The sequence below is a fragment of the Mytilus californianus genome, unplaced genomic scaffold (genome assembly GCF_021869535.1).
Source record: "Mytilus californianus isolate M0D057914Y unplaced genomic scaffold, xbMytCali1.0.p SCAF_1, whole genome shotgun sequence".
Classification (NCBI taxonomy): domain Eukaryota; kingdom Metazoa; phylum Mollusca; class Bivalvia; order Mytilida; family Mytilidae; genus Mytilus; species Mytilus californianus.
In genome coordinates this window covers 76724668-76748163 of record NW_026262581.1, presented here as the reverse complement: position 1 = coordinate 76748163, position 23496 = coordinate 76724668, and the positions used below count along the sequence as shown (strand labels likewise).

At 32.3% G+C, this 23496-nt stretch overlaps 1 protein-coding gene across 1 annotated transcript in view; it reads right to left on the bottom strand.

Annotated features, from left to right (window-relative positions):
* The window catches only part of LOC127707480 (DNA repair protein complementing XP-C cells homolog), a 46858-nt gene that overhangs the window by 16482 nt on the left and 6880 nt on the right, over window positions 1-23496 (bottom strand). The window contains exons 2-11 of the mRNA XM_052212033.1: window positions 13668-15009; window positions 11662-11752; window positions 10554-10638; window positions 7421-7633; window positions 6536-6598; window positions 6047-6127; window positions 4563-4957; window positions 3756-3883; window positions 3274-3324; window positions 2199-2291 (exon numbers count right to left, since the gene is read on the bottom strand). Coding sequence (XP_052067993.1) covers window positions 2199-2291; window positions 3274-3324; window positions 3756-3883; window positions 4563-4957; window positions 6047-6127; window positions 6536-6598; window positions 7421-7633; window positions 10554-10638; window positions 11662-11752; window positions 13668-14979 — 2512 coding nt within the window. The 5' untranslated portion in view covers window positions 14980-15009. The remainder of the gene's footprint in view (window positions 1-2198; window positions 2292-3273; window positions 3325-3755; window positions 3884-4562; window positions 4958-6046; window positions 6128-6535; window positions 6599-7420; window positions 7634-10553; window positions 10639-11661; window positions 11753-13667; window positions 15010-23496) is intronic.

Below are 23496 nucleotides of genomic sequence, written 5' to 3'. Positions count from 1 at the left end.
TTTGCAATCCACTAAAATCATTATTATTCTATAAAATAAACTGTTAACACAGAGATATGTCTCGCCTTTTTGTTATTTTGATAATGCAAATATTGAAATTAAAATAGCAATACTTTAACATGTAAGTTATGCAAATATTCAAAGTCAATGAACCATGACTGAAAGTACAGGGCTAAACAATCTCCATGGAACTGAGATGTGCCAATGCTAATACAACTGCATACGAAATACCATTGACTTAGCATAAGTTGTTCCCTTTAAAAATACCTAAACACAAACATTAACTTGTAAACTATGTAAAAGTTTCAAAGTCAATGAACCATGGTGAGTGGGTTGGGCTATACAATCTACATGGAAATGAGATTTGCAAATGCCAATACGTTTGCATACCAAATATCATTGACTTAACATTAGTGGTTCATCTTAAACTGATCTAATCACAAACTTATACATGTAAACTAAGCAAAAGTTCCAAAGTCAATAGACCATGACTAAGGGGTAAGGACCAAATATTCTCCAAGGAAATGAGATGTACTAATGCTTATAAAACTGCATACCAATTATCATTGACCTACCACTAATGGTTCCCCTTAAACTGACCTAATCACAAACTAATACATGTACACTAAGAATAAATTGCTTTGCTGAGCGCAGCTGTATACGACCGCAGAAGTCCAACCCTGAAAAGTTGAGGCCAAAATGGACACAATATTCATGCTTGATACAGGTCTGAATTTGGATTGTAATTAAATTTTTGACACATAATAGGTTTCTGACACAGAATAACTGTAGTCAAAGAACTTCAAATTGTTCAAATTGGTTATATGATTTGAATTTATATTCAATTTTTTGCTTTTGTGCAATACACTATGTGAATCGACCCCCCCCCCCCCCAAAAAAAAAAAAAATTACCCCGTTTTTTTGCGTTTGTGCAATACACTATGCTGTTGAATATTAACCCCCAAAAAAAAAATATTTGAAGAAATTTTCATTTAATTTCTGAAATCTGAAATGAGAAAAATTGTCCCCCTCCAATTTTTTTCACCTCCCCCTTTCCCTTATTCCAAAAAATAATTCTTTCCCTCAAGTTATGGTCAGTATCTCAGACGATCATCATTTCTTAATACATAATTTACAAGCAGTGTAAGGGAGGTAATCAAACATTGTTATCTAAATTGATTTGGATTTTGATTTGGATTACCTCCCTCACACTGCTTTTAACTGTCTCAATTGTCCTTTAACCAGAAAAACCCTTGTTTTCCCCCCTTTTTTGCCCCTAATTCCTAAATGGTTTGAGCCATAACCCCCCAAAGTCAATCCTAACCATCCCTTTGTAGTATGGAAACTTGTGGTATAATTTCAGAGAGATTCATACACTTTAACACAAGTTATTGTCTGGAAACTACAAAAATGCTTATTTGGGCCCCTTTTTTGGCCCCTAATTCCTAAACTGTTGGAACCATAACCCCCAAAATCAATCCCAACCTTCCTTTAGTGGTTATAAACCTTGTGTTAAAATTTTATTGATTTCTATTTACTTATACTAAAGTTATTATCCGGAAACCATGTCTTCGGACGACGCTGACGACGACAACAACGTGATACCAATATACGACCAAAAATTTTTTAATTTTTGCAGTCGTATAAAAAGTTTCAAAGTCGATAGACCATGACTGAGGGGACGGGCCAAATAATCTCCATGGAAATGAGATATGCCAATGCTTATACAACTGCACACCAAATATTATTGACCAATAACTAGAGGTTCCCCATAAACTGACCTAATCACAAACTTATACATGTAAACTAAGCAAATTTCAAAGTCAATAGTCCATCACTGAGTTGGCAGGGCCAAAGAATTTCCATGGAAATGAGATGTGCCAATGCTAATACAACTGCATACCAAATATCATTGACCTACCAATAGTGCTTCACCATAAACTAGACCTAATCACAAACTAGTACATTGTAGCCGCCGCCACCGCTAGAAACAGAATACCTATGTCTCGCTTTATGACTGCGTCAAGGTGAGACAAAAACCAATATCATTTAGACCGATACAGAGAGTTTGGTTATGGTTTCATGATTTCAATATTTGCAGTATTTGTATTTAAAATAAAATTAAAAATGCATGGTGAAGATACAAATTCTATGTGAACAACAAAACTATAAAACTATAAAAATGATCTTTATCATACCATTATCAAATGAGAGGACATAGTGAAGAGGTTTAGTGACCTGGCTTTCTATCACATGTGGCTTGTTTACCCGACAGTCCATACAGTCAATACCTAAAATAATGTTTAACATAATCCATGATACATGAAGATATTCAACTATGCAGGACAAAAATCTTCCATTTTATATAATGAAAGACTTTGGGCAAACTTGCTGTGTCTTGAAACACAACCCCTGACAAGAGGTTATCTATATCATAAAGTTTGTTTCAAAATTGTTGCTATGATATAGACGACATCTTGTCAGGTGTTGTGTTTCAAGACACAGCAAGTTTGCCCAAATTCTTTCATTTTATAAAATGGAAGATTTTTGTCCTGCATAGTTGAGTATCTTCATGTATCATGGGATATTTTGTCTCAAGCCCAAAGAATCACGTCTGATTTTAATCCTCACACGTTTTTCATTATTCCTTCATTCTGACAAAACTGACATAAATGTAACAATAATTAAAGGTATTATGAAAGGTTTGTCAAACCAGCAAGGAATGAAACTCCTGCAAAATAAAATCATAGAGGTCTGAAGAGAAGCTTTACCTTACAGGAATAACCATAAATATTTTCCTCTACATTATATTGCACTATCTACACAATTATAACTCCACAAAAAATATAGAATCTTAATTACTGCTTAAGCAAAACCAATGACATTTTGACCCTATTTTTCACTTTATTCCTCACAGACTGTTTACCCCAATATAGTAAAAAGTTTTTTTTTTCCCAATTAAGTAAATTAATCTATATGTTTGTTTCATCAAAATTAATTCAGGAAAATCTGACACTAATGAAGCAGGAATTGCTTACCCTACTTAAGCATAGAGTTCACACATGGTATTTGTTGGGGTTCATGATGCTTAATTTTTAGTTTTCTGTGCAGTACGGTACAGCGTTTTATGGACTTGTTTGTCTTTTCTTCTTTTAGCCACAGACTTCTCTCTATCTTTTCATTTGTATACAAATCATAGAACCTTTCTACCTTAATTCAGTGTAAAATTCTATTTATCAACTCAACTTTCCAATCTATTTATACATAACTTACATAACCACTTATCCTCTGATTCTAGGAACACCTCTGTCCAAATGTCACAACCTACAACAAAAGAAATATGTTTAAGTTTTAGTGTTGTCACTATTTTTTGGTACATTTAGCTAAAGGATGACAACAAAAAACAAGGATTTTTTTTTATATGAAATTTCTCCCATGAGAGTACTCAAAATGTTTGATAATAGAAGCAATTGTAATTTTAAACATACAAAATGTTCAATGATCTTACCTGCCTATAACAGTTTCAAGTAGCTGCATTATGTCAATACAATAGTCTCCTGTGAACTGCTACTAACACAATACAATAATAAAGTATCTTAAAAGCAAGCTGGCGACACACAAGAAAACTGTCATTTTTATAATAATCTATGTCAAATGTAGGTAATCTGAAATGAACTCACACCTGTAGGAATTTACCCTAAAATTTGCTGCTACATATAGTTACAAAAATAGCTGAAAATAATATGACTACTTGCCTGTGTCCTCCTCAATATCCGAGTCTGATGATAGAATTTTTCTGTTTTTGTTTTTTTCCACAAATTTCCTTAATAAATTAACAGGACTCCTAGGAGTAAAACTCTCTTCTTCAAAATCATCATCAGAACTAAAATAAATAAAGTAAACACTGAACCAAAATAAAGTACTGTAAAAAGACATTATATTTAGTATAGTGATAAAATGCTCATTAGTTATAGATGATGTGCATAAATATCTAAAATCAGCATAAAATCGTTTTATTTTCTGCATATTAGGGACTTAATTTATTTCAAAGATCTAGAAAAAGAACATTGCACAACCAGCTATAAACTAATTACATGACCAGTTCTGGTCAACTCTTACTTTAAGTGCATGCATCTGCTTACAACATATTTTTTATCAATAAAAATCAGAAGCAAACATAATATCTCAAAAGTTGTTTACTCAGTTTAAAAATAGTCACAATTCAACATCAAAATTAAATTTTGATGCCTCATTTTCAAATAATGAATATTTCTATTGACAATAAAACTAACTTTCATGAATAATTTATAGATACTTCCAAACTAGAACATCTCAAATTATGAAAAAAGTATATCTCAAATTATGAAAAAAGTATATCTCAAATTATGAAAAAAAGTATAACTAGAAACTTCTGATTCTAGTTATTAAAATTTTCTAAATTCAAAGGGCAGTTTTTTCTTTAGAATTTTTTTGTATGATTTACAAAAAAGGGACTTAAATTGTTTAATCTTTTTTTCATTCATGCCCTATTACCATTTATCAACAATATAACAGAAATCTACCCTTCTTGACTATCGTCAGTCTTTTCTTTTTTCACTTTTCTCTTCCCAGCCTTCTTTTGTTTACTACTTCTACTTCTAGGTTTATCCTCTTCACTTTCACTACTTGGAATTAACTCATCCTCAGATTCTGAATCTTCATCCTCATTATCACAACCTTTGTAACTTTGAGGTTTGACCTTTGATCCTCTTGACCGTAGCTTTTTGTCTTTCTTTTTAAAATATTCAGATTCTGTAGAATCACTTTCATTACTATGTTTCTTTTTACTTCCTTTTCTGGATTTCCCTGAGAGAACCTTTGCAGACTTGTTATGTACAGTCTTGGAATTTTTGGAATTCTTTTCAGAAACCTTTTTGGTTCTTACGTTACTTTCTTTTCCAGATTTTTTGGTTGTATCCTGAAAAAATTGTTCAAAATAAACACAAATAAATTTAAAACATTAAATTATTCTTACTTTAATTCATAATACAATATTATATACAGTCGAACCTCATTGTGTCGAACTTGGTTATGTCGAAAACACGGACGAGTCAAAGTAATTTCTCTGTCCCGGTAAAATTCCTGTTTGATCAATGCATAATTACCTCTAATGAGTCGAACTCGGTTGATTCGGATACTTGGTTAAGTCGAGAAAATTGTATAGTCCCGTCAATGTATAATTTTTTGTTGTGCATGATTTGTATCTGTACTTGTGTGTTTAATTAATATGAAGGACCAAAAAATATGGAGATTGAATACACAATCAAAAAGTGTCATATCGAAAAAAGGCACACTGTTCAAAGTATCTGGTTTACACAAATCTCATAACGTATTTCATGCATTCCAAATTAATGACGACACACTCAACCTAGGATGAGTCGAACCTCGGATAAGTCGAATACTTTGGTTCCGTCCCTTCGACTTCGACATAACAAGGTTCGACTGTATATAGAAATTGAAACAAGATTCTTTTGAAATCTCAGGATTTGCAGTTACAATACAATCAATAATTTGTCTGTTGTTTAAAGTGTGAGCAGAAATGGAAGTAGATCTCATAAATTTTTTTATTAGTTATTTGAAATATCTGTATTGAATGTTATGAGAATTCAGGCTATATCAAAAGCATATGTTTAATACAACATGAAAACATATTTTCCACCCATTTATCATTTGTTATGTCAGAGACTGACACTGAAAAAAAAATCAAGATTCACTATTTCTACAGACCATGAAATTCAAATCTAGGAAGAACATGAATGACCATTAGACACTATGCACTGCTCTGGTCAAAAACCTTAATTTGGCATACATTTTAAAAAGTTGAAATATTAATGAACATGTATACTAAGTTTTAAGTTGGTGTGATCACAGCTTCATGGTAACCTGCCTAAAACCAAATATTTAACCTGATACAGACAGAGGGTCACACACATATTGGAAAATAGTTGGACCCCTACTATCATAAGCAGGGCATAAAAATACTATCAGAGTTAACATAAAGTCTTACCTTAGGTTTCAATGGCATTGGTTGTATAGACATCACAAGTCTAGTTATTAAACCTAAATTTCTCAACAGTATAATTAATACCTGAAAAATATATAAATTCTTACAAACTGGCTATATAATATTTATATGTGGATAACTTCACACCATTGAATTGAAATAAAATGCAGAGTTCTATACACTTAAAAAAAATTATGCGCCAAGGCAACTTCAAAATAATTTAACTCTTTTTGAAAATGGGGATTCATCATTTTTTTGGTACATGTACTGACTTCCAGATATTGTAGATACAACAAAACTGTGTTTTAATATTTTCTTTCATACATTTTCTTATCTCCTTTAAATTATTTATTACTTTTGTTGCGCATTCATTTGACAATATTTTGTCTATATAGGACAAATTTTTTTTTATTTGAACTCATAAAATAGAATGAAATTTTGCATAACATCTCTCTAGATACATGTAGATTGCTAAACCTGCTTTTTACTCACCAATGTTCTTTCTAGATAGGACATCACTGTTGAAGATCTGAAGCTTTCTACTAATCTTTCTCTCTGTAAATAGTAATATTTTTCTGTTCAGATGACAATTCTATGTATGCCAATCAACAGAACATCACACAAGTGTATGGATTTTTCTATCATTCCAAAAAAATTCCTTTTTCTGACCAAAGATTTTAAACAAATGTGGTTCCTGTATATATTGTAGTAAGTATTACAATCATAAAATAAAAAATGCTAAATCTAATTTTTAGATAATCATCAGTTGCATTTTCACTTTAATAAATACCTTGCATCAATACAGCATTTCTATAAACACAAAATTCTTTCTTGGATGGAAAATCAAAACCTTTCATAAAATGTTTTTATGATTTTACTAAAAATGCAGTTCTGTATCTTAAGTTTGTAATTAATAATTCAAATGTGATTTTTATGGAACAATTTTTTTTATTGGCTAAAATTTACTGTCAAATCCACAGTTGACATATTGTAACTAAGGAGTAAGCAACCATATTGAATGCTTGAATTAACAAATGTTAGATTACTACAATATAATGGAAAATAAAACAACATCTACCTCAAAAACACTGTTTTGATGTAATATTATCAAAATTTTAATTGTAGAAATAACGTTATTATAACCTTCAGTTCGAAAGATTTCTTTTGTGTGACATCATGTTTAGTTAGCCATGACATTTATGCACCAAAATCATTCATAAAATTTCGCAGAATTTTATTTTATTTGAAATTCATACATTTTTTCCAAGCTCTAACAAATTTTTTTCTTTTTGTAACGCATTAGAATCTGAATAACAGCACTGTTGTTGAGAGGTGCCTCCATCAATTGGGATTGTACCAATTAAAGCTTATACTCACCACACAAAGTTCCTTCATGGTATTTTTTGTCATGATAGGGAATTTTTCTTTATACCAGATTAAGATCCTGCCCAATAAGTTAATGTTAAAAGCTTTCTTGGATACCGTAGTAAACTGGTTAGGCAAGACAGACAAGGCAAAGGCTTTAATGGTGTCATCTTCACATAGTCTGTTTAAAAACATCCCTCGCGATAACAAACACATGAATTGAACCTGCAATAAAAAAATAAGACATTAAACATTAATAAAATGCTTCGCTGAGTGCAGCTGGATACGACCGCAGAGGTTCAACCCTGAACAGTTGGGGCGAAAATGGACACAATATTCGCGCTTGACACAGGTCTGAATTTGGATTGTAATTAAATATTTGACACATAATAGGTTTCTGACACAGAATAACTGTAGTCAAAGAACTTAGAATTGGTTATATGATTTGAATTTATATTCAATTTTTTGCTTTTGTGCAATACACTATGCTGTTGCTAAAAAAAAATATTTGAAGAAATTTTCTTTTTAATTTCTGAAATCTGAAATGAAAAAAAAAATTCTTTCCTTCAAGATATGGTCATCAGGGGTTTCATTATTTTTTTAGACTGGAGGTACCTTTGAGATTATAGGGTGAACCAAACCCAAATGGCGAGGGGTGTGGGGGCCGCTTAAGGCCCCCAGTGGGTCCAGGGCTAGCCCTGGTAGGGGGGCCAGGGGGGCAAAGCCCCCCTGAATCTCCTGGATTTTAGGGATTTCAGCCTTAATTTTTTACTTAAAAAGGGTAAAATCTGTAATAATTGCTTTAATTTTGGGTAAGTTAACATTGAATTGTTTTTTTTCTAGAGTAATCATCTGAAAATACATTGCTTATAATTATTTTGTAATCAGTTATAAAATATGTATGACCATGGAAGTATAAATGTTGTTAAAATGTTTTGTTTGTTTTTATACTTTAGTCTTTTATTAAATGTTTTGCATTTGTTCAATTTTGTGAATGAAATTTCATAAGTTCACGTAACATAGTATATTATTAAAAAGAATTGATAATAAAACTTGTTGTAACTTTTTTGTATTGCTTTGTTATAATCATAACTGTGTCAATTGTTTGTGTAAGTAATTAGTGTCATATATCGTGAATCTGTCAGACTGCCACCTGTAGAGTAATTATTACTTTTTTTTTCAAAAATGAAATAAAACAATTAAATATTGGCTTCACTTTAAATTTTCCGTGTTAATTCAGATTGTTTCACAAAGTCTTAGACTAAAAATTTCAATCACAACATAGAACACATATCGAGAAAACGGAGATCAGTGACAACGTCCAACGGGAAACGAACTGATTTTATACGATTAACGATTTTCTGAATTTCATAGAATGTTCACCTTTATTAAACCTTTTATTCATAAAATAATCTGTGATACAAGCTGCTTTCCTTTTATTAGACATAATATTGCTGTTGTTGTTTAAATTCATCAACAATTTGCCGCTTGAAAATATACTGCTAAATCGTCGCATTTTAAAGCGCTCTTACGATAATGATACAGACACATGGTTTATAATTATCACTTCTCCTACTTTGGAGGTGTGCCTAAATTGGCAATAGATAGATCTATACTTTAACGCGGACCTCGACTAAGACACCTATAAACATACACATGAACGGCGTAGAACGGAGATTATCAAGGAAAGAAAGAAATTAGATTTGAACGATCTTCAAAAGAATTTTACACATTTTTTTTTTTGTATTTTATTTTTTCTGCCGGTACCAAATGCTTCCGTAGGCGGGTAAAAGTACCGCGTACCGGGTCTTAATGAATGCACTGGGTCATAATCTCAATTCAAATTTCCAATGGAGTTTGCAACCATAATCACCAATTTAAATACATCATAAAAGTCTTAAATAGATAATTTAAAAGCAGTGTAAGGGAGGTAATCCAACATTGTACAACATTGTACAATTTTGTTTTTGGATTACCTCCCTTACACTGCTTTTAAATTGTCCATTAACCAGGAAACCCTTGTTTTTTCCCCTTTTTTGCCCCTAATTCCTAAACGGATTGAGCCATAACCCCCCAAAGCCCATCCTAACCATCTCTTTGTTGTATGGAAACTTGTGGTATAATTTCAGAGAGATCCATACACTTAAACACAAGTTATTGTCTAGAAGTTACAAAAATGCTTATTTTTGACCCCTTTTTGGCCCCTAATTCCTTAACTGTTGGTACCATAACCCCCAAAATCAATCCCAACCTTCCTTTTGTGGTATTGAACCTTATGGTAAAATTTTATAGAGGTCCATTCACTTAAACTAAAGTTATTGTGCGAAAACTAATGTGTCTTCGGACGACGACGACGACGTCATACCAATATACGACCACAAAAATTTTTTGCGGTCAAATAAAAATTACCTGCATTGAAATACAACCTCAAACTCAAACAATTACACATTTTTCTATTTAATGCAAATTTTTACAGTACAATAAATGCCACTTTCTACAAAAAGTGAAATTTGTACCAGAGTAAAAAATAAAAAGTAATGGAATTAAAAGTTCAAGAGAATCATATAATAATACACTTCAGTAAGTAACTGACAAACTACCAATACAAGTTGAGTACACCATATACTCAGGATTAATATAAACACCAACAGTTATTAACATTCATAGGTAACCAGTTAAAAGATCCAATTTTAATCCTTATAAATTCTCTACATTTCTTTTTTTCTGGATATATTTTTTAGTGTAATTGTAACTCTATATATGTATAAAACAAAAACAATGTTAAATAATTTTTTTTTGCTGGTGAAAGGGATACCCAATTTAAGAAATCTCCAGTATGTTACTAATATGATTGATAAGAAAGGAGATTTCAGTAAAAAAATATGAAAATATTTATTCAACAATGTAAAGTTAATTTACACCGTTTCACTAGTCTCATGGTAGGCATGCATACCAAGACTTTATAATTGGTATTTGGTGCTTCTCTGTCAAGCATGTGGTGGTTACATGACCAATGAGTTAGGTAAAAGTGTTTGGCTGTGATGGCATATCTTCCTGCAAAATGTTACCTTGAAGGCAACATTTTTTTTCAAATTCTGACTCAGCTTGTCAGTTTAATGCAAATCATTTTCATTTTATATCATACCTTATGAATATTTTCTCTCACTTCTTTTTGGAACCTGTTTGACAGTCTCTGAAAGTACGCTTTAATATCAAAGGTTTTCTTCTTCCTGAAAAAATAAACATGTCAATTTTTAAAAATACTATACTTAAGATAATAAAATATTTTTTCCTACTGGTAATAAACATTAGTATGGTAGAAATAGACAGTTGACTCCTTAGGAATTACTGCAATGACAATTTTGACATTCTGAACATATTCTCGCATGTCAGATTTTCTCTACCTATAATGGATTTGCAGATATCACAACAGCATTTTACTCACAATGTTCTATGTTTAGCTATATATGTCAGCCTTGTTGGTCTGCAGGTCAGATCATCTGTCATATTCTTTTAAACAACATATCCTTAGAATAATTGTGGCCAAGTCTGATACCAATTGGCAAAACATTTTATTGGAAGAAGGATTTATAAAAGTAAAATTATGACAGATGCCAAAATTTGAAAAAAAAACTCACAAAGGACCTTTGAACTAGGTGACCCAAAAGGCAGCTTATCCATACATGTAGAGTCTCTTTTTATGGTTAAGTAAACTCGTAAATGTCAATTGCTCATTATTTTTTATGACAATGATTGAACTGTGTCATCTTAAAATCCTGAAAGGTGACATTGGGCCGATCAAGATCAGGTCCTTACATTAAATGAACTCCTTAAAATCTGCTCAACACTTCCAATGAGATCCTAAAATCTAGTCAGGACCTGAAAAAGGCTTCTAAAAAACTTTTCATGATGCCCAATGGCATTCATAAAATTCTGATTATGAAATTAGTATTCTTCAATGGAGAGATGTTATAACCAACATCTAGACTATCTTGAAATTTAAATGAAGTTTAAGCTTTCATTAATGTATTGACTGTGACTTTTGGATAATGAACAGCATTTAAAGAAATGTTTCTTTGCATTTGAATGTTTACAATTGCATCGACTGAATTTGCAACATAAATTTATACACCATAATTCCTTGATTTTATTCATACAACCATTTTCATAACCTTCAGTCTCCTTAATTAGGATAATAACATTTTGAAGAGATGTTTTCAATTCATTCCCCTACTAATTAGAACCCAAAATACCTTTTCTTCATTATTTGTGGTCCATCCAAAGTAATCTCAATAGGTCCAGAAGGAATCTGTGACTTCTTTGGACTATCATATCCTGGCAATACTACAAAACAATATGAACAATGTATTGGTAATCCTGGCAATACTACAAAACAATAGGAACAATGTATTGGTAATCCTGGCAATACTACAAAACAATATGAACAATGTATTGGTAATCCTGGCAATACTACAAAACAATATGAACAATGTATTGGTAATCCTGGTAATACTACAAAACAATATGAACAATGTATTGGTAATCCTGGTAATACTACAAAACAATATGAACAATGTATTGGTAATCCTGGTAATACTACAAAACAATATGAACAATGTATTGGTAATCCTGGCAATACTACAAAACAATATGAACAATGTATTGGTAATCCTGGTAATACTACAAAACAATATGAACAATGTATTGGTAATCCTGGCAATACTACAAAACAATATGAACAATGTATTGGTAATCCTGGTAATACTACAAAACAATATGAACAATGTATTGGTAATCCTGGTAATACTACAAAACAATATGAACAATGTATTGGTAATCCTGGCAATACTACAAAACAATATGAACAATGTATTGGTAATCCTGGCAATACTACAAAACAATATGAACAATGTATTGGTAATCCTGGTAATACTACAAAACAATATGAACAATGTATTGGTAATCCTGGCAATACTACAAAACAATATGAACAATGTATTGGTAATCCTGGTAATACTACAAAACAATATGAACAATGTATTGGTAATCCTGGTAATACTACAAAACAATATGAACAATGTATTGGTAATCCTGGCAATACTACAAAACAATATGAACAATGTATTGGTAATCCTGGTAATACTACAAAACAATATGAACAATGTATTGGTAATCCTGGTAATACTACAAAACAATATGAACAATGTATTGGTAATCCTGGTAATACTACAAAACAATATGAACAATGTATTGGTAATCCTGGTAATACTACAAAACAATATGAACAATGTATTGGTAATCCTGGTAATACTACAAAACAATATGAACAATGTATTGGTAATCCTGGTAATACTACAAAACAATATGAACAATGTATTGGTAATCCTGGTAATACTACAAAACAATATGAACAATGTATTGGTAATCCTGGCAATACTACAAAACAATATGAACAATGTATTGGTAATCCTGGTAATACTACAAAACAATATGAACAATGTATTGGTAATCCTGGTAATACTACAAAACAATATGAACAATGTATTGGTAATCCTGGCAATACTACAAAACAATATGAACAATGTATTGGTAATCCTGGTAATACTACAAAACAATATGAACAATGTATTGGTAATCCTGGTAATACTACAAAACAATATGAACAATGTATTGGTAATCCTGGTAATACTACAAAACAATATGAACAATGTATTGGTAATCCTGGTAATACTACAAAACAATATGAACAATGTATTGGTAATATTTTAAATAATAAAGTGGTTGGATCCATCACATTCACAGATGTAACCCTGAACCAAAACTTATGGTAAAATAAAAATAAATTTTGACTTTTTTTGTAATGAAAATGAAAATTGTAATACAAGAAAAAGTTACTTGAACAAATTTTAAGGAGAAAGAAATCCAACATCAAATGTGTTTATGCATTATAATGATAAGGTTTGTACAAAATATTTTTTCTAAGTACACATTTAAAAAAATATATATCTCAGTTTTATGGGATAGCCATATAGATGAACTAGAATTTTAAATTTCTTGCCATTTTGTGAAACACTCTTCATCATATTTTGATGAGATAAGTCAGCAGTTACAACAACTGATATGATGGTGACATTTTGTTAAGAAATTCACATATATAAACAATAGGGTTGGCACTTAAAATTAGAGTTGGTCGGGAAAACCTAAACACATGTTTTTCTTTTCTGGCCAAACATCAAAGATGCAAAGCTTTAAAACATACCTGCTACTTCTTCCCAGTCTGATTCCTCACTTTCTATCAAATCTTCACTTTCATCATCCCCCTGCATTCCTGAAGTACTGGGTACAGCATCATCAACAATTTTTGTCTTTCCTTCCATCATTAACAAAACTGAAGTCACATCTCCCATGTCAACTTTCTTTTTAACACTTGACATGGACTTTAATGGTTGACAATTAGAAGTGTTGTTTTCAATTTTATCATCGTTTTTACAATCTACATCTTTCACCTCTCTATTGGTTTTGTGGCTACTTTTCTGTGTATCTTCATTGTCTGAACTATTATCTGACATTATCTCAACATCATCTAATTTTGTATTATTTTCTTTCTTTTTGAGTGATTTTTTTGTCTTTTCCCTACTCTCCTTGTCCAAAACTACTTTTTTGCTTTGTTTAGTATCAGCAGGTTCACTTTTTCTTTTCTTTTTTGTAGCATTTGTTTTTTTCTCTGTTTTCTGTTCATTCTGTTCCTTTGAATTTGTAGTATCGAGATTATTGTCCTTTTGCTTCTGGTTACATTTTGTAGCTTGTCTTTTCTGTTTCTTCACTTTAACTGTATTCTGAAGAATATCCTCTTTTTTGGTATTTGACTTCCTCTTTTTCCCTGTGTCTGTTTTTAATTTCTTAATCATATCAAAATTTTGCAATTTCTCATTCCCTGCACTATTTCCTTCCTTTCCATGAAAAGCATCTTTGTCTTTTGTCTTTCCATCAGTATTAAGATTTTCATTTCTTCTACCTTTGTTTTGAACTTGTGGCCATGGTTCTAACTTTTTAGACAAAACTGTTGACTCTTTTTCGTTGTCACGTTTAGGCCATGCATCTAATTTCATTTTAGGCCATGGATCTAATTTTATTTTTTTAATTACTTTAGAACTGTCAAGTTGTACATCACCATCTACAAAATCCCCTTTACTACTGCCATCACTCTTTTCATTGTCTTCTACTTTTACATTCTGAGAGCTACTTTTTCTCTTTCTTCTTCCATTTTGTTCTTTCTTTATATCTTTATCATTCTCTATTTCATCCAGGTTTACTTTCTCAACTTGTTTTAAATTATCTTTAATGATAGTGTCTGATTTATTATTCTTACAGTTACTTTTTCTTTTTCCCTTTTGATTGTCATTAGGCTTTTCAATACCGGTATGTCCATTTCCTCGGTTTCTAGTTCTTGTAACCTTGGAAACTGTTTCTACGTCATTCTCTTGTTGATTCTTTTTCATATCAGACTTAACATTGGCAATTAAATTCTTCTCTCCTTTTTCTTGAATTTTGTTTTCTTTTCTTCTGGGCATCTTTTATGATTTTTACTCATACATCAATACCTACAAAAATAAATGGGGAATGTTTCCATGGGACACAGATGATGCCCCCGCTTGCATATAATGTTATAAAGGGACATAACTCAAGAACTGTAAAAGTGAAGTTAACCAAATTTGTACTTGATCTGAGTTTTGTGGTAATAAGTATTGTGTATTATAAGTTTCATAACATTTGGTTGAGGCAAACTGAAGTTAAAGAACGGAAAGGAAAAATTCAGCTATTTGTAAAGGGGCATAACTCTAGAAAGGTAAAAGTGACACCACCACAATTCAAACTTGATCTGTGTTTTGTGGTAATTAGCATTGTGTATAAGTTTCATAACATTTGGTTGAGGCAAACTATAGTTAGAGAACGGAAACAAAAAATGAAGCAATTTTTCCATTTGTAAAGGGGCATAACTCTAAAACGGTAACAGTGACGCCACCCAAATTCAAACTTGACCTGTGTTGTGTGTTAATAAGCTTTGTGTGTAAGTTTCATAACATTTGGTTGAGGCAAACTAAAGTTAGAGAATGGAAACCAATTTTGGGACGTACAGACGGACAAGGGTAAAACTTAATGACCCCTCCGCTACGGCGGGGGCACAAAAATTCAATATATAAATTTAACATTGAAATTTTGAAATAATCAATCAAATCTTTTGTCTTGCATTATACCGGTAGTATTCTCAGATGTTCAACTGTCACTCGATTCAACTCAATCTGTATACCTATAAATGAACTTAAACCATATATCTGGTAATAAGCCTTACTTTTATGATATAGTTTTTATTATATAGTAGCCACATGGGCTTATGAAATTTCAAAACTGGTAGCCTAGACAAATAAAATGCTTTGCTGAGCGCAGCCTGATATGACCGCAGAGGTCAAACCCTGAACAGTTGGGGCAAATTTGGACACAATATTCAAGCTTGATACTATCTGAATTTGGATTGTGATCAAATTTTTGACATAATAAAGGTTTCTGACACAAAATAGATGTGGTCAAAGATTTTACAAATCTAATGTGCAATACTGTGCAATTGAAGATTTCTTCTTGAAACTTTTCAAAAATTTGAAATTCGAAAAATTTGGAAAAAAAAAATATGAACCCCGTAAAAAAAATTGGAACCCCCCACCCCCAAACTTTTCGAATCCCCTTTGGAGCATTAACCATCAAACTCAATCCCAGTCTTTCCTTTGTAGTATGGAACCATTGTAAGGGAGGTAACTCTAATGTAAAAAAAACCCAAACAAAGAATAATCAATTCTGAGTATAAAAATTTATTACCACTGAACCCTTTGATATACACAATATTATATGTATTCAAATCACAGAATTTGATGTTTCTAGAAACAGCTAAAAATATTTCATACTAGAGCTAGCAAACAAATAGCAAAAAGAACCAACATAAAGAAACAAAGCTAAAGTAATTGCCCATTAACCAGGAAACCCTTGTTTTTCCCCTTTTTTTGCCCCTAATTCCTAAACAGATTAAGCACTATAACCCCCCAATGCCAATCCTAACCATCCTTTTGTGGTGTGGAAACTTGTGGTACAATTTCATACACTGTTCCACAAGTTATTGTCTGGACACTAGAAAAATGATTATTTGGGCCCCTTTTTGACCCCTAATTCCTAAACCATAGGGACGATAACCCCCAAAATCTATCATAACCTTCCTTTTATGGTTTCAAACCTTGTGTTTGAATTTCATAGATTTATATTTACTTATACTAAAGTTATTGGCAAATTTCCAATGGAGTTTATTATACTATTTAAAAGTTCTTGGCAAATTTCCAATGTAGTTTATTAATACTAATGTTATTGGCAAATTTCCAATACACTGCTTTTAAATTATGTTTTGTACTTAAGTAATTGTCCATTAACCTGGAAACCTTTGTTTTCCCCCCTTTTTTGCCCCTTATTCCTTAACGAATTGAGCCATTACCCTCCAAAGCCAATTCTTACCATCCCTTTGTGGTATGGAAACTTGTGGTATAATTTCAGAGAGATCCATACACCATTCCACAAGTTATTGTCTGGAAACTAGAACAAGAGTGCACACGCTGAAATGTCTCGCCTTCTTTACTAATCATTGATATTATGTTGATAGTCCTAAATATAAAGCTTTATTACAACTGTCACATAAACTTAACATTAACCAAGTAAACTAAACATTGACCAATGAACCATGAAAATGAGGTCAAGGTCAGATGAATCATGCTAGGCAGGCATGTACAGCTAACAATTCTTCCATACAACAAATATAGTTGACCTATTGCTTATAGTTTAAGAAAAACAGACCTAAACACAAAAACTTAACACTGAGCAATGAACCTTGAAAATGAGGTCAAGGTCAAATAAAACCTGCGTGACTGACATATAGATCATAAAATATTTCCATACACCAAATATAGTTGAACTATTGCATATAGTATTAGAAAAAAAGACCAAAACTCAAAAACTTAACTTTGACCACTGAACCATGAAAATGAGGTCAAGGTAAGATGAAACCTGCCAGCTAGACATGTACACCTTACAATCATCCCATACACCAAATATAGCTGACCTATTGCATGCAGTATTAGAAAAAAAGACCAAAACTCAAAAACTTAACTTTGACCACTGAACCATGAAAATGAGGTCAAGGTCAGATGACACCTGCCAGCTAGACATGTACACCTTACAATCATTCCATACACCAAATATAGTAGACCTATTGCATACAGAATAAGAAAAACAGACCAAAACACAGAAACTAAACTATAACCACTGAACCATGAAAATGAGGTCAAGGTCAGATGACACCTGCCAGCTAGACATGTACACCTTACAATCATTCCATACACCAAATATAGTAGACCTATTGCATACAGTATAAGAAAAACAGACCAAAACACAAAAACTTAACTATAACCACTGAACCATGAAAATGAGGTCAAGGTCAGATGACACCTGCCAGTTGGACATGTACACCTTACAGTCCTTGCATACACCGAATATACTAGACCTATTGCTTATAATATCTGAGATATGGACTTGACCACCAAAACTTAACCTTGTTCACTGATCCATGAAATGAGGTCGAGGTCAAGTGAAAACTGTCTGACGGGCATGAGGACCTTGCAAGGTACGCACATACCAAATATAGTTATCCTATTACTTATAATAAGAGAGAATTTAACATTACAAAAAATCTGAACTTTTTTTTCAAGTAGTCACTGAACCATGAAAATGAGGTCAAGGACATTGGACATGTGACTGACGGAAACTTCGTAACATGAGGCATCCATATACAAAGTATGAAGCATCCAGGTCTTCCATCTTCTAAAATATAAAGCTTTTAAGAAGTAAGCTAACGCCGCCGCCGCCGCCGCCGCCGGATCACTATCCCTATGTCGAGCTTTCTGCGACAAAAGTCGCAGGCTCGACAAAAATGCTTATTTGGGCCCTTTTTTGGCCCCTAATTCCTAAACTGATGAGACCAAAACTCCCAAAATCAATCCCAACATTCCTTTTGTAGTCATAAACCTTGTGTTTAAATTTTATAGATTTCTATTTACTTATACTAAAGTTATTGTCCGGAAACCAAATGTCTTCGGACGACAACGATGACATGATACCAATATACGACCACAAAAGTTTTGCGGTCGTATAAAAAGCAGCAGCCCAACTATAATTAAGGACCACACACAGTTGTTCTTCCTTCAACATTTAAATTTGTGATTCACCTGTACCCAACAATCCTAATAAATTGGTATCCCACGAATAGTAATGAATCCACATTATATTCAGTATTTTTACTGAATCTGATGTTACAAATGTAAATTTGAGTTAACATGGAGAGGAGTGGGCTTCAAAAAAAGAGCCATTGGGAAAAGCAATTTCAACCTCAGTTATAGTGTACATGGCTAATTCTTATTGTTTCTGGTAGTGATACAGGATCATGAAAAGTTTCTGAACAACAGGAGAGAACAAGTAATGATTAACATGATTAACACACAGAAATTTTTTATATTGAGGTCAACTTAGGGTCTTTAACTATAGACAAGTGTCAATACCATACATGTACTTTTTAGAATTAGATTTTTTGATTGCAATGAATATATCATCAGTGATTTTGCTAGGGCTCGTCATTTTCGTCATTTACGAAACGGTTTTCAAAATGATGAAAGTATTTCAAATCAATTTCTTCACTTAAATTTGGAAAGTGTAAAAATATTTTCGTATGAAAATGCTATAAATCTACCTGTCTTTATGTTTCTGACTCTACCTGTCTTCATGTTTCTGACAAGTTTATGAGCCTCAGGTAATTAACATTTACAACAGGTGTTATAAGTTGTGATTACAGGTAGTCCGCTTATCGCCATTGGATGGGTGATCATGGGTCACTAATCCGTTAATTATTAATAAACCTCATAATTGACCATCACAATTATTTTCTCCAGTAAAATCAGTCAGTCGGCATTTCAATTTCAATATTTCTTAAAAAACCACAATTTGCAGTTCGTTTGTGGTAGTTTCGTCATTTGAACAAAATTGTTTCCCCCAGGACAGTTCGTATTTGAAATTCAATATTTCTCAAACGATCACAATTTGCAGTTCGTTTGTCGTAGTTTCGTCATTTTAACGTATATTTGTCATATTTGATATAACTTTTTCATCCAAACCTTTTGACAATTTCGATAAAAAAGATAGAACTTTATTCAAAACGTTCAGAAATGTTTTCAAGAGTCAAACAGGTGCTTCCTTTACTGTGTACTGCGCATGCGTGATAGTATTCCGACACTAAAAACGTAAAATAAGAAATCATTTAGTATCACAGTGTTCCAGCTAGGATTTCAAAAGGGCAGGGAGCCAATCACGAAAAGGGCACTTTAGCACGCTGATTGATAATTCAATAAACAGCTGTGCCATGAGCGCATGATACGCCCATCGCATTTTTTACGAATAAAGTTCAATAACTTCTCAATGTCATATCAGAAATTTGTGAAAAAATAAAGGGAGGTTATCTTAATTGATATAAACCATTCACCAAAGTTTAATGAAAACTGCTCAAAGCACTTTAAAGGTATTGTCGGAAACTAGAAAATCACCCCTTTTTTATGAATAAAATCCAACAACTCGGAAGTGTAAAATCTAAAATTTATAAAAATTGAAAGGGAGCTTACATCAATAGATATAAACAATTCTCCAAAGTTTCATGAGAACTGCTGAAAGCATTTTTGAGTTATTGTCCGAAAACTGGAAAATCACCCTTTTTTTTTAATGAATAAAACTCCATAACTCGGAAACATAAAATCTAAAATTTATGAAAAACAAAAGGGAGCTCATGTCAATAGATATAAACAATTGACCAAAGTTTCTTGCAAATTGGTGAAAGCATTTTTGAGTTATTGTTTGAAAACTGGAAAATCCCCCCTTTTTTAATGAATAAAACCCCATAACTCAGAAACATAAAATCTAAATTTTATAAAAAACGAAAGGGAGCTTACATCAATAGATATGAACAATTTACCGAAGTTTTATGCAAATTGGTTGAAGTGTTTTTGAGTTAATGTCCGACATGTTGACGACGGAAGGACCGACAGACGGACAGATGGACAACGGTATACCATAATATGTCCCGTCAAAAGGCGTATAAAAAGGACATGTCAAACATAGTCTTTTATTATGTAAATAGCAGGGGTTTCAGCTAAAGTTTGAGGGCTTTAGTCGCTTTTACGCGAGATGAAAATCAACCTTATTTTGGGTAACAGTAAGCATGGTAAGGGACCAAGGATGTATATTACTAGCTATACATATGATCAAGTCCTTCAAGGACCAGGATCTTTGAAGGCTTTAAGCATGCTACAAATGAAGGCAGTTATTGCATGATTTGACTGATGTGATGCTTAAATATGAAGATTAAAAGAAGAATCCGGAAATCCAGTTCACAATTTCACTTCAGTTATTTTTAGGGATGTCAACTCGGTGAAGATTTACTAATCGAGTACTCGTTGGATTAACTGAGCGATACTCTAGTACTCGCTGGGAAAGACATCTTCAAAATGGAAACACAAAATTTAACACATTTTTCTACGTATTGTGGGTCGTTGTCTTATGGATTAAAACCCTCAACATTATTACCTAGGACTAGATAATAGTCACAGGAATTTTATACCATAATTGATAGCTCCTTTACTGCATGTACTAATTATGTAAACTGGCAATAATCTAATTAGTTAATTAATAAACATCTATAGAAAAATAACTACTCCAAAAAACAGTATTTGAGAATCGTAATGAAACACATTAAATGATCACTAAAGGGGCGCTGATTAGGGGTCGACACAGGGTGCAACGAGTTTGTTCTTATTTAGAAATAATATCTTGTCAACTTTTTCTGGGACGAGCGTCTCAACTTTTTTTCGTAACCAACAGTCCTGATGAAAATATTTGCGCTTACGGTGCAGAGGTGGAGGAATGACAAAGACAAGATTGGCTAAAAGTGAAGCCTTGGAAAGGTGCTCTTGTTTATAGCCTACCTCTGTTCGAGGCAATTTTAAATGACAACTAAATGCAAACATTCAAGACGTATTTCAATTTTGATTAATATTTGATTTCCTAGGAGGTGCTCTTAAAAAAAACTTTCAGAAGGCAACAACATTCTAACAGGAAACCGATTAGTCGAGTATCATTTTTGGTATTCAATACTCGGTACTAAGGAGCGATACTCGAATACTCTAGTACTCGTTGACATCCCTAGTTATTTTCATTGGACATTCCTGATCAACAAAAGTTGGGTTCCTCTTTTTTAAAACCAGGAATTACAGCAGAAATGAAATTGTTACGAATAATTGTTCACTGCATAATCATTATGCCTGTAAAAAACATTTAATTTAATATTTGGAATTCATTTTAATAAACTTGGAACAATTAAAATGACAGTATATTTTAATTTATCAAGAATAGATCAAGTTTACTTTCGATTTTTAATCTAAATGAAAACGGGAAGTGACAAGAGGATAATAAATTTAGAATGAATCCTGATTCATCTACGGATTGGTTCATGTTTAACAAAAAGGCAAGAAATTATCATTTTTTAAATTAAGTTACTCAGTAAGAAATATATTGTCTCTCTCATTTAATTTGATACTAAATGATTTCGTATTTTACGTTTTAGTGTCTATTAAATTTATAGGAATACGTTCTTGCATGTGCAGCACATGATAAAGATAGCACCTGTTTGACTCATTAAAATATTTCTGAACGTTTTGAATAAAGTTTTATCTTTATAATCGAAATTGTCGAAAGATTTTGTTGAAATTTTATAAAAAATGTGATGAAACTACGTCAAACGAGCTGCAAATAGGGATTGTTTGGGAAACTTTGAAATTAAAATGCGAACTGTCCAGGGGAAATCAATTTTGTTCAATGGACGAAACTACAAAAACATCTATAGACACATGATAGATAAACAAACTGCAAATTGTGGTCTTTTGAGAAATATTGAAATTGAAATACCGACTGACCAATTTTACTGGGAAAGATAATTATAATGGTCAATTATGAGGCTTATTAATTAATGGATTAGTGACCCATCCGATAGCGATAAGCGAATTATCTGTAATCACAACTTATAACACCTGCTGTAAATGTTAATTAGCTGAGGGTCACATATTGTCAGAAACATGAAGGCAGGTGGAATTATATATTATTTTCATCAAAATAATACGACAATAAAGGCATGAACTCACGAAAAAGGGCAGAGCTTATAAAATGGCACAGGGAGTCAGTCGGAAAAGGGCGGGCGGACCGCCCTGTGAAAAAGATCAAGCTGTAACACTGTATCAATCAAACAAGAGAGACAAATATATATATCTGTTACTAAGCAAATTTTATACACATTTTCCTTTACAGACATGACAGAAGTAGATCCAATGTTCCGATTGCGTTTTAGGAAGCCGATTGTTGGCTTTAATTTGTTACAGAAGTTGTTAACATGGTCATTCCATTTCAATTTGGATGTGAATGTCTAGCCTAGATATTTGGCGCTTTTGACAGGTTCTAGACAGGGCTCGACAATAACGCTTGTCCGATTGTCCAGTACCGGAGGAAAAAAAGGTCGGACAAGTAAAAGCCATATCAAGCTTGTCTGAAGGGACAAGTAACATCATTCTGTAGAAAATAAATTAAATCCAACTTTGATAATCAGTTCGGCACCGTTGGAGACATTTCGGGACCAAGACAAATCAGTACCTCTTTTCCTACGTTATTCTGTTGCTTTATAATAAATATATGATAAATTTTATTTAACAAAAGCATTTTTAAAATAATAAACTGTTATCAAAGAGATATGTCTCGCCTTTTGGTAATTTTGATAATGCAAATGTTAAAATTAAAATAGCAATACTTTAACATGTAAGTTATGCAAATATTCAAAGTCGATGAACCATGACTGAAGGTACATGGCTAAACAATCTCCATGGAATGAGATGTGCCAATGCTAATACAACTGCATACCA